This window comes from Paroedura picta, chromosome 1 (assembly GCF_049243985.1).
Source record: "Paroedura picta isolate Pp20150507F chromosome 1, Ppicta_v3.0, whole genome shotgun sequence".
In the NCBI taxonomy this organism is placed as follows: domain Eukaryota; kingdom Metazoa; phylum Chordata; class Lepidosauria; order Squamata; family Gekkonidae; genus Paroedura; species Paroedura picta.
The window spans coordinates 153,940,381-153,954,573 of record NC_135369.1 but is presented as its reverse complement, the minus strand read 5'-3'; the positions used below and the strand labels follow the sequence as shown (position 1 = coordinate 153,954,573).

Here is a 14,193-nt window from a genome sequence, read left to right as displayed (position 1 = left end):
GGAGCTAACTCCTAAAAGTTGTTAATATTTATCATTATTACTCTTTACGAAGTGTCAGCAGTGCTCCTGATGCTGTGTTAATAGTATACACCGAATTTAAAGCAGGTCCTTACAGCACAGGGCCTATTTAATATGGGCAAATGTAAAAAAAGGAAAGGGAACACAAATGAAAGATGACTTAAGAACTCATTTATAATTTTAGCCGTTACTGTGGAATCTGCAGACTTGATACACATTTAACAACAAAGTCTGAAGCAATCTTTTATCGAGTCTTATAGACTTAGCACCAAAAGAAGAACTCCTGTTCTCGGTAAAAGATGCCTCTTTCACACAGTTCAGAATTTAACAACTGATGGCTAGAGTCCAACACAAAGTTAGCTTAAACCCACAGGAACCTACGGATTTGTATTTGTATTTCATAGTGTTAAACCAAGTCAGAGGTTTTGGGAATCATCAATAAGAACATTGGTCATCTAGAGATATTACCAAGTAAGCTAGCAAAATCAGCTTCAGGAGACAACAACAGCAAGCATTTGTAAAACATGCCAATCTCAAAACATAAGATACATAAACTCATTTGATACCATCAATACATTATTCATTTTCAAATTCATTTTCAAATTAATTACAAGAAGCTTTGTGTGCAAATACTAGGAATAAATGGGGAAATGGAACCAAAGCATAAAGATGCCCTCAGGCTGCTGGCTGGTTCAGAATATTTATTATCAGCTGTAAATTTGCACACATTAATGTTCTTAAAAAGTGATTATCCCAATTATAAGCATTGATGCTTACTGGTTTATTTGCTTGCTCCAGCCAGCTCTTAAAAATGAGATGAATATCAAGATGAAGAGGATTTTAGCACCTAAATCAATGTATTCTCAGATTCATTTCATATTTCAATCTGAAAACTAAAGCTTTGTCAAGCCATTTATCAAATTAATAATTCATATATGTGCTAAAAGCTAAGCATCACCTTGTAATAATCTTCTTTTATGTTCTATGGGTGAATCAGTGATACATATGCACTGATCATGCAAGTGTATAAACACAAATTTCAAGAGGACATGAATGGGAGTACTTAAGGAGACAGTACACAACATTCATCAAATCTCAAAGATCATTTTCATCTGGACATCAGTAGGAATATTCATGAAAAAGCTTCTGAATTCTAGCTCTGAGTATACAGCACTCTAATCTCAATTTCAAAATTAATCCAAGGCCTTTTGTTTTTTTCTTCTTTGGGGGGGAGGATTCATGACAGGAAAAAAGGTGCATTTTGAGGGAAATCTCTTTTTTGCATAAAACAGCCATCTTTCTGACCTACATGTACCTAACCCAAAGATGCTTGCTCCATTAAGCACCCACTGATAAAGAAAATGAGAAAAAGAAGCACTTGAGAATGTTCAAAGTACTTCACCTACACTGTCTTGCTGTAATCTTTAGCACTTTTGATATCCCCACTCACATCTTGTAGCTCTTAAAGAAAAAAAGGCAATTATTTAAAATGTGTCTGCATAACTATTAACCTGAAAGACCTTTAGAAAATTGTATATAAAAGACTTTTTCAGGAGACTTCTGTTTTCAGTTGTGGTGCTATATTTATTATCTCTGTGAAAAACTCCACTGTGATCTCTTTATAAGCATTTTAGGGTTGAATTTTTCTGCTCCGAAACTATTATCATCACTTTCAGCCTATATTCTTAAACTGCAAACATACAAAGATACAGAAATGGGAAAAAAAACCTGGATATATTTGGTAAAAAATTAACCTACCAATTTATAAAAATACTCAAGATAGAGTACAAGGAAATATGCCGTACTAAAACAACCTTTAAAAAAGACTGAACAAAATTAAGTAAAACACCTATTGAAAAGGGCAGAGTTTACCATGCTAACCCCTCTGAAAATCAAACAAAAAATGGCTAGCCATATTGGTAACTGCCCAGCCAACAGGAAGGCCAGTTTCAAGGCCTTTATAAAAATAGTCTCCCCCACACAGGCATTCACTGTGAATTAGTAACCGACGCGCTCTCTTGTGAGGCAATTCATGAGACAAGCCAGTCCCTTTGGGGTCAGGCAAAACTTTTGGCCATGCTATAACTGGCCTGCTAAGAAATTATTTTTAATCTACTTTATGGAGTTTCTGGAAGGCGGGATAAGCCTAGACCTCGGGCTGTTTAGGCCATAACTAATAATAGCAAATATAGGGCAGATGGTTTATTATAAGCAGGATGAACTGTTAAGCACCTTGACATCTTATAATGGATGGCCATTCCTATAACATGCCATCATTTGTTTACATTTTGTGAACTGGCAGAAAATGCCCTTGGTGCTGTGCAGCATCAGCCAAACCCTTAGTTATCTGTGTAATACACTGGAAGAAGGAGGACAGGCCTGGCACATATCAGCACACCTCAGGTATATGCAAGAATGAAGAAGGCCAACAAGAAAAAAAGAAGACAAAGGCTGAAGCAAGGATGGATTTGCCCAAATGAAGGTATCCAATGGGCTGCCTAGTACATACCACTCTTTAAAATATTAAAAAAATCTACCAACAAAGATTATCGCCCCTTATGTGAAAAATTTACATAAGGAACAAGAATCTTTGTGTCCCCACTCCCACCTCTCCCCCACCCCCCACCCCCACCCCCTCTACTTACCTGCTGGCAGTTTCCCCTGGCTGCGCTTGCTCTGCAGAGGGCAGCGCGGCTACAGCAGCACAACGGGAGTGGGGCCAGCCCAGCAAAGAGCTGTGCTGCTCATTGCTGTGCTGGGCCATTCCCTGCAAGTCTCCCCTGGCCGTGCTTGCTCTTCAGAGGGCAGCGCGGCTTTGGTAGCACAGCGGGAGTGGGGCCAGCACTGCTCGTTGCTTGCTGGCCCGCCCCCACCAGTCTCCCGCAACTGCCTTAGGCCTCCTTGGAAGACTGGCGGCAGCAATTCCTGAGCATATAGCGTGCCTCAGTGCTCTGACGCCACTGCCCATCCATTGGTGCGGTCCCTTGGGGGGAGACGTCCGTCTACTGCTTCCGTCTACTACTTCCATTTGGCGGACCACGCTAGAAGATGTTTCACATCAACAAGTTAACATAGATCTTGTATTAGCCATTTAAACTGGTTAAACCCAATATGATTCTTCATTTGCAGGAGAATAAATTTGCTTAAGAGAATAAATTACATCAGGACTGGAAGCATTCAGGAGAATTCTTGAGAAACCTGAGTCCTAAATATCATAAACCTTTCTGGGAAGGCATTCAATAAATAAAGGGCCACAACTTTAAACATCCTGTACACCAGTCACCACATGTATCACATGCTAATAACAGGCTAATAACATCCCCCCCACACATACACACACACACAAACTTACTTTTGTATTCCAGATGAAAACCAGCAGCTGCTACACTAATATCGGAATGAAAGTGCAGATAAAGTTGATTGGAAGTGCTGTTTAATAACGCTGGCACTGTGGTACCTGCCCCCCCCCCAACAAAAAACAGCTAGTTTACAATAACATCTTTGTAGCAGAATCACTTTTAAAGGGGGAAAAATAAATTGTTGCTCAGACAAAGAATGTTCTGTATTATAATGATAATTACATAAACATCTAGCATATATACAGCCTTTATATTAACTATTTAGAAATAATGCATAAAATGGATGAGAAATGTTCATTGTTTATTTCTCCATAGCAAGTTCCACTGAGATCAGTTGGATATTATCCAAGAAAAGTTGGGATATTTTTGTTGCAGTCAAAAATTGCAAACCTCAGGCCCATAAGATGGAAACAAATCTGTTTTTAATATGAATATCAATGGATATCAATGAATATCAAATGGATAGCTGTGTTGGTCTGAAGTAGCACAATAAAATCAGAGCACCTTTAAGACCAACAAAGATTTATTCAGAGGGTGACATTTCGAGTGCAAGCACTCTTCGTCAGACTATGATCTTCTTACATGACAGGGAATATATAGCAAAAATCAGTTCTGTTACATCAATAGACTGTGTCACAACTAAATATAGCCAATGATAATCCTTTGTCAAAATAGCCAAACAATCCCCTAGAATTCAGTGTACAAAAACAGTGAGAAACCAGACTGCCTTTTATTAGTGATCAATGGGCACAAGTCTGACATCAAAAACCACAAAATTGAAAAACCTGTGGGGGAGTACTTCAACCTTCCAGGACATTCATTAATGGACCTGAAGTAGCTGCTGTATTGCAAAGGAACTTCAAGAACAGGCTAGAAAGGGAGATTGCAGAAATGCAAGTTATTACAAAATTCAATACTATGACATACCCAGGACTCAATAGGGACAAAGGTTTTTTTATCTCACTATTCATGCTAACCTTGTTCAACTTGTGTATCCATATTCCTCACTATTTTATTTGTGATAATATGTCTGTAAGATATGGCAATGTAATGGAATTTTGAGTTTGACTCCCTGGCCTTGGGATAAAAAGGTAAAAGGTAAAGGTATCCCCCGTGCAAGCACCGAGTCATGTCTGACCCTTGGGGTGACGCCCTCCAGCGTTTTCATGGCAGACTCAGTACGGGGTTGTTTGCCAGTGCCTTCCCCAGTCATTACCGTTTACCCCCCAGCAAGCTGGGTACTCATTTTAACTACCTCGGAAGGATGGAAGGCTGTCAACCTTGAGCCAGCTGCTGGGATTGAACTCCCAGCCTCATGGGCAGAGCTTTCAGAATGCATGTCTGCTGCCTTACCACTCTGCGCCACAAGAGGCTCTTGGCCTTGGGATAGTTACCAGCAATTCTCTGGAAGGAATGTTTCACAGTTGTATGGAGATGGATGGAGCAAGCAACATGGGGAGTTGAGAACCTTTGATCACTAATAAAAGGCAGTCTGGTTTCTCACTGTTTTTGTACACTGAATACTAGGGGATTGTTTGGCTGTTTTGACAAAGATTATCATTGGCTGTATTTGTTTGTGACACAGTCTACTGATGTAATGGCCAATCCCTCTCCCCCCCCCCCCAGGATTACCAGGTAGCTGACTTGTATGATGACATTAAAATTTCAGCTACTATATCTGACTACTGATCTACAGTGAAACCACTAAGAATGGGAATGAATCAGGGAACTAACCAAAATTTCCCTTAAGAATGCCTTGCTTCATGTTCCCTGAACTTTTCATTGTTTTTTGCCTAGTTCAGGGTTCGACTGACAGCTATTTTAGGCTGACATCAGATTTGTTGTCATCCTAAAATGGCTGTAAACCATTTCAATATACAGGTTAACTTCCCCATGTTCACGAAGGGATGAAAGGAAAGCGGTTTGCTGAAACGGCTGCTGATCCTGGGCAGGCCCCTCTTGCAGGTCAGAAAATCCACCATGAGCCAAAGATAAGGGGAGTGCTTCCAGCATTCTAGAAAGCACTAGAGGTCTGGCAGTAAGAACCACTCATGGTGACTGAAAGGAGCCTTCCGATATAGAGGTAATAAACCTCTATATATCAGCACTGGGAAGCAGCATCAAGATAGGGCCTTGGCCTGTACACTCTCTTTATTGTCTTTCAAAGTGACTGGCTGGCTACCATGTGACAGTATGATGGACTAAATGGACCACTGGTCTGATCCAGCAGGCCGTACTACGTTCTTATGCCAACTTTGCATGGATATACTTAGACCAGATTTTCACCAGATGATCTGGCCTCACGACATATCCCCAAAAGAATGTTTTTTTTTATTAACCTGTGTTTGAAGTCAGGTAAATCACAATAATAATATTTAGCACTTCATTCAAAGTTTTCTGTATGTATCACTAAACCTGACTGAAAAAGTTAGAGAAAGTTTGCATGCCCTAAAGAAAACCCCTGAAGCTTTGATTAGACTCTGTTGTGTTCTGTCCACTAGAGGCAATTGTATGCATACCTGAAAAACTCCCAAGCCTTGGTGCCGTCATGTCACCACCATCATAGATTTCAAGAGAGTCCCAGTTGTGCTCAGTGCCAAAGCTTATTACCTGGATCTGTGAAAACAATACCACTGTGTGTTCATTAAACAAAATAGCCATCTATGATTCCAAGACAGTGACAGGAAAGACAAAAAGAACAATGACCTTGACAACAAATGTAGCAATGGAATACACATATCCTGGCTTCACAGTACTGCTTAAGAAAAGGCATCGTCTAGGAATGGAAAAACTGTTGTTTCAAAGGGTCAAAAAGAAAGGAAGAACCCAAGCCTTAATTTATAAAAATGTCATATAAGTTTCTTTGACCTGAACTACAAGATCAGCAGACTTATGATACAATCCTATGCAGGCTTTCTCCAATCTACTGAAATCCATTACTTTAGGCAGGAGTAACTCTGATAGGATTACACTGTTATACGACGTATTTGTTCCTGTACTATACCACTTCAGATTCCAGACGGGGGATAAAATAGTATAATGTTTTCCAGTACACGCACATACAGAGCTTTTTGCTCATTTAAAACTAGAATGACATGGAGAAGACTAAGTTAGAAGCTTTGTCCCTTACATATTATTTTTAAATCCACAGAAATAAATAATAGAATTCTAGTAAAATGTGTGTTTGTTGAGGGAGAGGAGCTGGATATTTCCCCAGAAGCCCATGCATAAAATAAAAACTTCCAGAATGTTTTGTTTTCTGGTAAAAGCGAGAAGGCGAGAATTACAAAATAAATTGAATTAACAGTGACTGACTGCATTGTTACCGAGTCAAAAAATACTTTTTAATGTTGTTTTCATTTTCATCTTGTTGAAAAGCACCTCTACTTTTGAAAGGGAAGTGTGTGGGGCTCTTAACCACTTGCATGGGCAGCCTGGAAGGTTTGGAGAGATCTATACCTAATACAGCACTTTCTCACTTTTTCTTCTCACTGAAGTGCAAAACGTCGCACTTTGAAGCTGCAGTGGGAAGGGGGAAGCCAGACAGATGGAAATGCTGCTGATCTACTGTCTGAGTCAGCTCAACTTGGTGGGGAAGCTTTCCCAACCAAAGTCAGACAAACTCAAGATCTGTACAACTCTGTGTCACCTTTTGTTACTATCCAGGACTTGGAAGAAAATCTGAACACTATGCTTTGCTTTCATGTAGTTTATTTCATTGTTCAACACAAGAGTCTCTCTAACGGCATGTCCACATTTGGTCAAGAAAAATTACACACAGTTCTTATAATGCATACCCATGAAAATAACTTTTAACTTATTGTGATGTAAGCTTCAAACCAATATTTAGTTGAGTGAAATCATCGGTGATCCCCAATCACTAGGCCACCTTCCGATACCGGGCCGTCGAGGCTTCGGTACTGGGCTGCGACGGGGGAGAGGGAGGTGTGGGCGCCGGCGCGCCAGCAGGCGCACCTCCTTGCCCCCTGTGGCCTGCACTCGCTGCGCCAGGAGGTGTCCGATCGCTCCCGGCACAGTGAGTGCTGCACCATGAGGGGGGAGGGACTCGCACCTGCTGGTTTGCGGGCACCGGCATGCCGGCGCCGGTGCCAGCGCCTCCCTCTCCCCCTGGTCCCCGGGCCTCCCTCTCCCCCCTCTCTTTAATAAACATCAATACTGATTTTTAAGTGAAAAATGAGTCTTAATGATTGTAAGATTTATTGTAGCATAAGTTTTCATGGGAAACATTCATTGCTATCCTTTATCCTTTTGCCATACCATCTAATGAGTCCTCCCAAAATTCTAACCCACGCCTGGAGAGAAACAAATTATTTTTAGCTGATGATGCGGGTTGATGTATTTTAACTGTTTTAAAATTTTTAAATTGGTAGACATTTAATATATTATTGATTTTATTGATGTGAACTGCCATGAGCAGGTTATACAAGGAGATGTAGTATATAATACATACATTATAATAAACATAAATATAAAATTTAAACAATCCTAAGAATACTCTCCTGAGAAAGAATGTAATGGGATATGCATGTGAGTAAACATGCTTAGTATTTTCCAGATATATCATCAGATGTATGAAAGGAATTTCTAAACATGCACAAAAATGGGAGGGATCTATATCACAGAACAGACTAATATGGATTCCCTGCTAATAAATAAGTCTGAATTACATTATCTACACCACTAAACTGACTTTATCTCCTGTAATGATCTTGTTGGATTCTGGCTGTGCCCAGTTAAGGCTGCTATCATGCAATTCTTTAAAAAAAATTTTTAGCATTTGTTTAGGACATGCATTAGGGCTCTTCTGTTATGACTGATTTTGTTATTTTGTGAACTATCTTGAACTGCAGGGTAAGAGAAAAGCTTCCAATAAATGTAACAGGTCAGGCTAAATAGGGTTCAACTGCTGCACAGTGCTTTGGGATGCTTAGGGCTGATCCTGCGTTGAGCAGGGGGTTGGACTAGATGGCCCATATGGGCCCTTCCAACTCTATGATTCTATGATTCTATGAATGAAAGCAAGCTTCACCAATGAATCTAGCCAGAATCACAAAAAACATAAGCAACTTTGTTATTTTTTCACAATGTAAAAGAGAAAGTGATAAAAAAACAGAATATAGCAATATATAGTGAAGTAGTTAATTCCACAGCTGGCAAATGTGGACTTGCCTGAATACCTGATCCCTCAGTCACTGTGATTTTCCACACACAATTCAAGCTGTTACCATAAGGTTCTGGGAAGCCAGGAGACAATATAGTCCCTCTCCGTTCAGTGAAATTCCGACTGCATGGCACTGAAAGAAAATTCCATTAGAGGTAACAACAAAGCCAAAACCATGCTCATTGAAGTCAAAATATACATCAAACTAAGTTTTCTTCTGGCAATGATAATGGTAGCCAAACGACCCAACTTTTCTGAGAGACACTATCCTATAGAACTGTGGTAGGAAAAAAAACACCACAGAAGAGCTTAAACATCTTTGATGGTGGATCAGGACATCTGGTAGATAGTGTAGGCAGACAAACACAGGGAAAAAATCTGTGGTGTTGACAAGAGATAGGGAATAAGAATGTGTGATTCGATCTGGATCGGCCAAAAAGTAACTGAATCAGCTGTGATTTGGGCACGAATCAGTCACATCACAATTTTCCATTCCCCAGTAAGTTTAAATGGCCAGAACAACCTTCATAAATCAGTCCTGCAACTCTGCACCAGCTTCCAAGAGGGAAGAACTACATCCTCCTGGGTGCACTGAATTCAGTAGGAGGAGGAGAATGTATCTCTGCTTAGGAGTGGAATTGCTATTCATATAAAACAATCACAATTCTTGTTACTTATCTCCAAATTAGATATGTGAAGCAGTAAGAGAATAGACTCTCTCTAGCTTCCATAAGGCAGGTTCATGTTCGGTGTGACTCGGTTCAGAACTAGTTGTATCCCCCATGGGAAATATACACTTTCTTGTTCTCATAAGAATATAGGAGCAGCGGTTCATACATGATTAAAATTAATATTATTACAATTACAATTCAAAAACTTGAAATCTTACTTTCTTCTCCCTAGAGGTACACAGTCCTTATCAATATCAACCAAGATTATAAATAATGGCAATATACGAGTCCATGGAAAAGTTTTTAAAAACTTCTTTATAAGTACAAAAAAAAAGCCTCCATAGGGATAACCGGAATTCTACCAGAGGATCTCCCCCCCCCCCCCCCGAATGTAGCTGATTTCGCCGGAACAGTCACTTTAGGTCATATTATAGTGGAACACGTTTTCAAACAGCAATTTTCAAATTGTTATTAGTTGTAAATCTGCTGTAACGAATGCTTCAGGAAGCGCTCAATTAATTAATGTAAGGAGGATTTCCTGAGGTTGATGTTAGGCTCTGTATTATACTTATGATTTTAGAGGCTGTCACATTGACAATAAATATTCAGCAAAACATGCATCAACCTTGTTAATCTAATAGGTCATTATGTGAAACACTATATTGCCTACCAACCAGCTGGTGCTCAATTATTTTGAAATGACAGATTGCTATTTTAAATTGGACATGGCCAGTATTAATCAATGGAGAGTAAATATAAATGTTAAATACTACTCAGTGAAAGAGGTGGTGTTCATGAATGCCTATTGAGAAACAGATAGCCTAAATGTAATAAGCCTTACCCACACAGCTTGGCACTGTGTCATTCCATTGGGCTAAAGCATTGGGCACAGATCGGCAGCGGATAGCTTTTGAGCCTTGCAGAAGATAGCCGGGACTACATTCAAAGCGGACTACAGAACCTGCTGAGAATTCAGAGCCAATCCTCCTTCCATATCTGGGCTCTGGGACAGAGCTGCACTGTGTATCGCTTGTGCGTGGAACAGCTGTACAAATGGATGAAAAAAGAAGTGCAGTGTGAGAAATTCCATCCCCACAACACAGGGGATTTACTTTTGAATCACATCTGTTCTGCTTTGTGTTCTTTTGCATTACTTAAAGTTAATTAGTTGGCTAAAAGCATCCAAGCGATCAAATCACTTGCTCCAAAGCAGTCATTTCACAATCCAGCATTCCACATTTCAAATAACTGGTTTGACAATTGGAAATAATGCAAACAAATATGACATACTGAGACCAAAAGCAAAATTCCCCTTGCACCAATACAACCTGACTGACTTGATTAGGCCTATTTTGGAGCTAAACTTGACTGTCATTCTGATATATCACTAGAGTAGCTGCCATGTTAGAATGTTGTTAACTGCAAAATGCCACCTTTCCCTGGGAAAGTTCACAATGGCCTCTTTAAACAGGAGGGAAAAGACTTCCTGAGAAAGGAAGACAGGGTAAATCAAGGAAGTGTTTTGAGGGAGGTGAAGAGAAGGGTCAAAATCCAAGAAATAACCATAGTTATTATCAACCACACCCAAGAATCATCTGTAGTTTTTAACCAAAAATCAAGAAACCTGGTCAACTGGTCCGAAAAGCAACCTGGACAACTGGTCCTTCACTAGTCAGGATGATATATAAATATTTAAAATAAGCAAAAAACAAATCAGAAACCATAGCTCTGAGAATCAAAACTATGGGAAACAATATTGGGGCTGCTTATTACAATATTATTTTAGTGAATACCCTCCAACTCTGCAATGGATATTTCCATGTTAAACAGAAAGCTTGTATGTTAACTGTATAGGCTAAACATGATTCAAAATTATACCCTGTGGATGAGAGAAGATAGCAAGGAGTACTAGATGTTCAATATATTACACTCATAGCCACATAAGGTGTACATTTCCTTATTTCAATAGTATTTTGACTTTACAATGTTCGTATTCTGCTGACTTCCATCTTCATCACTTCCATCTTCATCACATGATAACAACAGACTATGCTAACAATCCCAAATATCACATGAAAGAAAATCACATGATTTCCAGTTCTGTGCCCTCAGGTAGGTTACCAGAGCCCCTGGAAGACTCCCTCTCAGGAATTCTGGCAGCATGTCTGAAAATCATAGACCAATTGAATACTACTTAGCTTCACACTTAAAGGTTTTGCTGACCAGTTACTTATAATGAAAGATATCAATGTGAATTTGTAAGGAGGCCCTGAAATCATGGCCTCTCGGTTATAAGAAGAGGAAACCATATTCAATTTTGGATGTTTCAGAGTGTGATATCAAATAAAAAAGAACATTATAATTCTACAAAAAAGTAAATGATTTCTTTTTAAAACAGTTGTACTAAAATATGAGGATATTTTAACATTATAAACTATCAAAACTGGAGTTAGGTGCTCTTCACAGCATAGCTATTGCTAATCATGCTTTCTGTGAAGAATTAACTACAGAAAAATGGGATCACGAGAGAAAAAAGGAAGGTGGTTTATATGAGACAAGAAGACATATATAGTTGAGTGAATGGCATTGAAAAAAAACCCATTACATCAAAATCCAAAGCTACAAATCTAATCTTGTACTAGATGTGTTCAGAATATACAATCAAGCTAGCTGTGGTGCTCCTTTTCCTTCCTAATCCTCAGTCTAATTCTAAACTATAATGTTGACAAGCTAGACTTCTCAGATGGTATCAGAGAGAAATTGCATTTTCTATAGTAATTATTCTTCATCTTTTAGTGCTATGAAACAAAATAGAAATCAGCCTAGTGGAAAAGTGAACATGGAATAAGGTCAGTCTGGAATAGTGGGTGATAAATAAAATGATTGACTTTGCCGGCCAGATTAGAGTGTTCATTCAGAATGTGGATGGTACTCTCAAAGGCATTTTAACATTAGCAGGCAGGCAGTCTTGGGAAATCTCTTCCTATATTTTACAAGGAGATTGAAAATCCCCAAATCGTGGTAGCATATTTATTAAATCTAATTAAATGCCACAAACCACATTGCCCCGGCTAAATCTTTTAACAACTAGAGAGCCGACTGCATTCATCTTCCAAAAATGGAAACTTGAATAGCTCCGAGGTTCTCCCGAGATGAATAAAAAAGGTTTAACTTACTTGATTCATTTTGTGATGCTGAGAACAGCATTCCCTATTTCTCAAAATCAATCCTTTCCAGCACCTAAAAAATAATCTGATTGCCTAACAGCCCTTTCCCAAACTAACAAACAATAAAACATACACTGAACGTATTCGCTGTACCTCAAACCGATAAATACCAAGCAACCCACTATGAAACTGTATTTTTATGTATAGTTTAAAAGTCATTGGTTTCCTAAATTTCATTGACAACTAGAGCTGCTGTAAAATGGGCTTAAGGGAGAATAAATAAAAGATACTTCCATTTGTATGTAGAAGAGCTCTATACACATTTCCCAATAAAATCAAAGAACAATCAGAATGTGCTTTTATCTTTAAAAGATTATCCCAAGTGTTGTCCACTACTGAATACAGAAACAATAATTCTTAAATATAAATTGACTCATCTTTCTAGACAGTAATTTACAACTAATAAAATAACGAATATAATGTCATAATTTTAGGCATAAAATGGTAAATCTGTCATGCCATATATAAATATATATTCATGTTTGAACCTATCCTGAAAGATGGGATTCCCTTCAGCATATAATCCTAGATGACACTAAGTGAAGGAATAAGGACATGTGTGTATATAATGTGTGTATAATGTGCCATCAAGGCCCACCCGACTTATGGTCACCCCAGTTTTCAAGGGAAGTGAGAAGGAGAAGCTGTTTTCTACCTTCTCTGCACAGTCTTCCTTGGAGGTCTCTCTCCAAAGCACTGACTCTGCTTCACTTCCAAGATCTGATGAGATCAGGCTGTACTATGTTGCCTTCCATCTCTCTGCTTGTAATATCTGTCTTTGTTATCAGTCAATCCTTTTTACAACTAAAAACAAGATGTATTTCAAGGTTTTTTGCCACTGCTGTACCTGCAGGGTACTTAGGCTACTTAGTAGCTCCTGCCATGTTTTCTCCACAACAAATTTTCTTGTTTTAAAACAACATAGCTCATGCCATCAAAAAGGAACAACATATCATAAATGTTCATATAAATATAACAACAGATTTCAATAACATTGAAAAAGGGTCTAAATCTAAATGACAACCCTTCAGCAGTTTAAAAGCTAACAGCAGGTAATTTAGCTAATGCTTTCCTGAATAGCAGATCTTGAAGACTATCAAGGTGAGAGCAGAGCAGTGTTTAGTTGAAAGCAATGACGGGACCCCTTACGTACTCCCCAACACTCAGTACAATTTTCCCTCCAAAGTCTGCTCCATCACTGACTGAGCTGCCAAAGTAGCATGTTTTTTTTTTTGTTATAAAATAATAAAACGTGCTGTCCTACCCTGTCACAGACAGAAGATTTGGCTTTAACGAAGCCCTGGAAGGTATCAGAGCTCTCTTCACTAAATTTTTTGCAGAATGGCACTGAGTCAATGTTAAAATCCAACCGATCAAAATATTTCATTTAACAGAGGGAAAATTAGATGGAATAAGATAAAGTTTTGTTGAAGAAAAAAAGTTGCTTTATAGTTCATCATTTTTAGTTACTTGCTTTAGACAGGTATATAACTTTTTCTTAGTTTTCCTTTACATTGAGAAGTTTGGTTTCACAAAACACTTCTGACTTTCTTTTGAGGTATTTTGAATTCCCTTGGTTTTCTTTAAAGTTTGTTACCCTCTTCTAGCATCCTTCCTTCCATAGAAACACCAGTCACCCTCTAACTCTTGAGATGTCTGAAGCAGACTACTAAGCATTTTGTATGATGTTTTTATGAATAATATTACCTGCCATGAGCAACTTGGAAAGGAGGAAT

General features: G+C 38.8%; 1 protein-coding gene across 3 annotated transcripts in view; it reads right to left on the bottom strand.

Moving 5' to 3' along the window:
• CSMD1 (CUB and Sushi multiple domains 1) overlaps positions 1-14,193 on the bottom strand; it is a 1,334,105-nt gene that overhangs the window by 150,672 nt on the left and 1,169,240 nt on the right. For all 3 annotated transcript variants that reach the window (XM_077309265.1, XM_077309276.1, XM_077309285.1), the window contains 4 exons: positions 10,072-10,275; positions 8,568-8,692; positions 5,897-5,993; positions 3,371-3,475 (listed from right to left, as the gene is read on the bottom strand). In XM_077309265.1, coding sequence (XP_077165380.1) covers positions 3,371-3,475; positions 5,897-5,993; positions 8,568-8,692; positions 10,072-10,275 — 531 coding nt within the window. The remainder of the gene's footprint in view (positions 1-3,370; positions 3,476-5,896; positions 5,994-8,567; positions 8,693-10,071; positions 10,276-14,193) is intronic.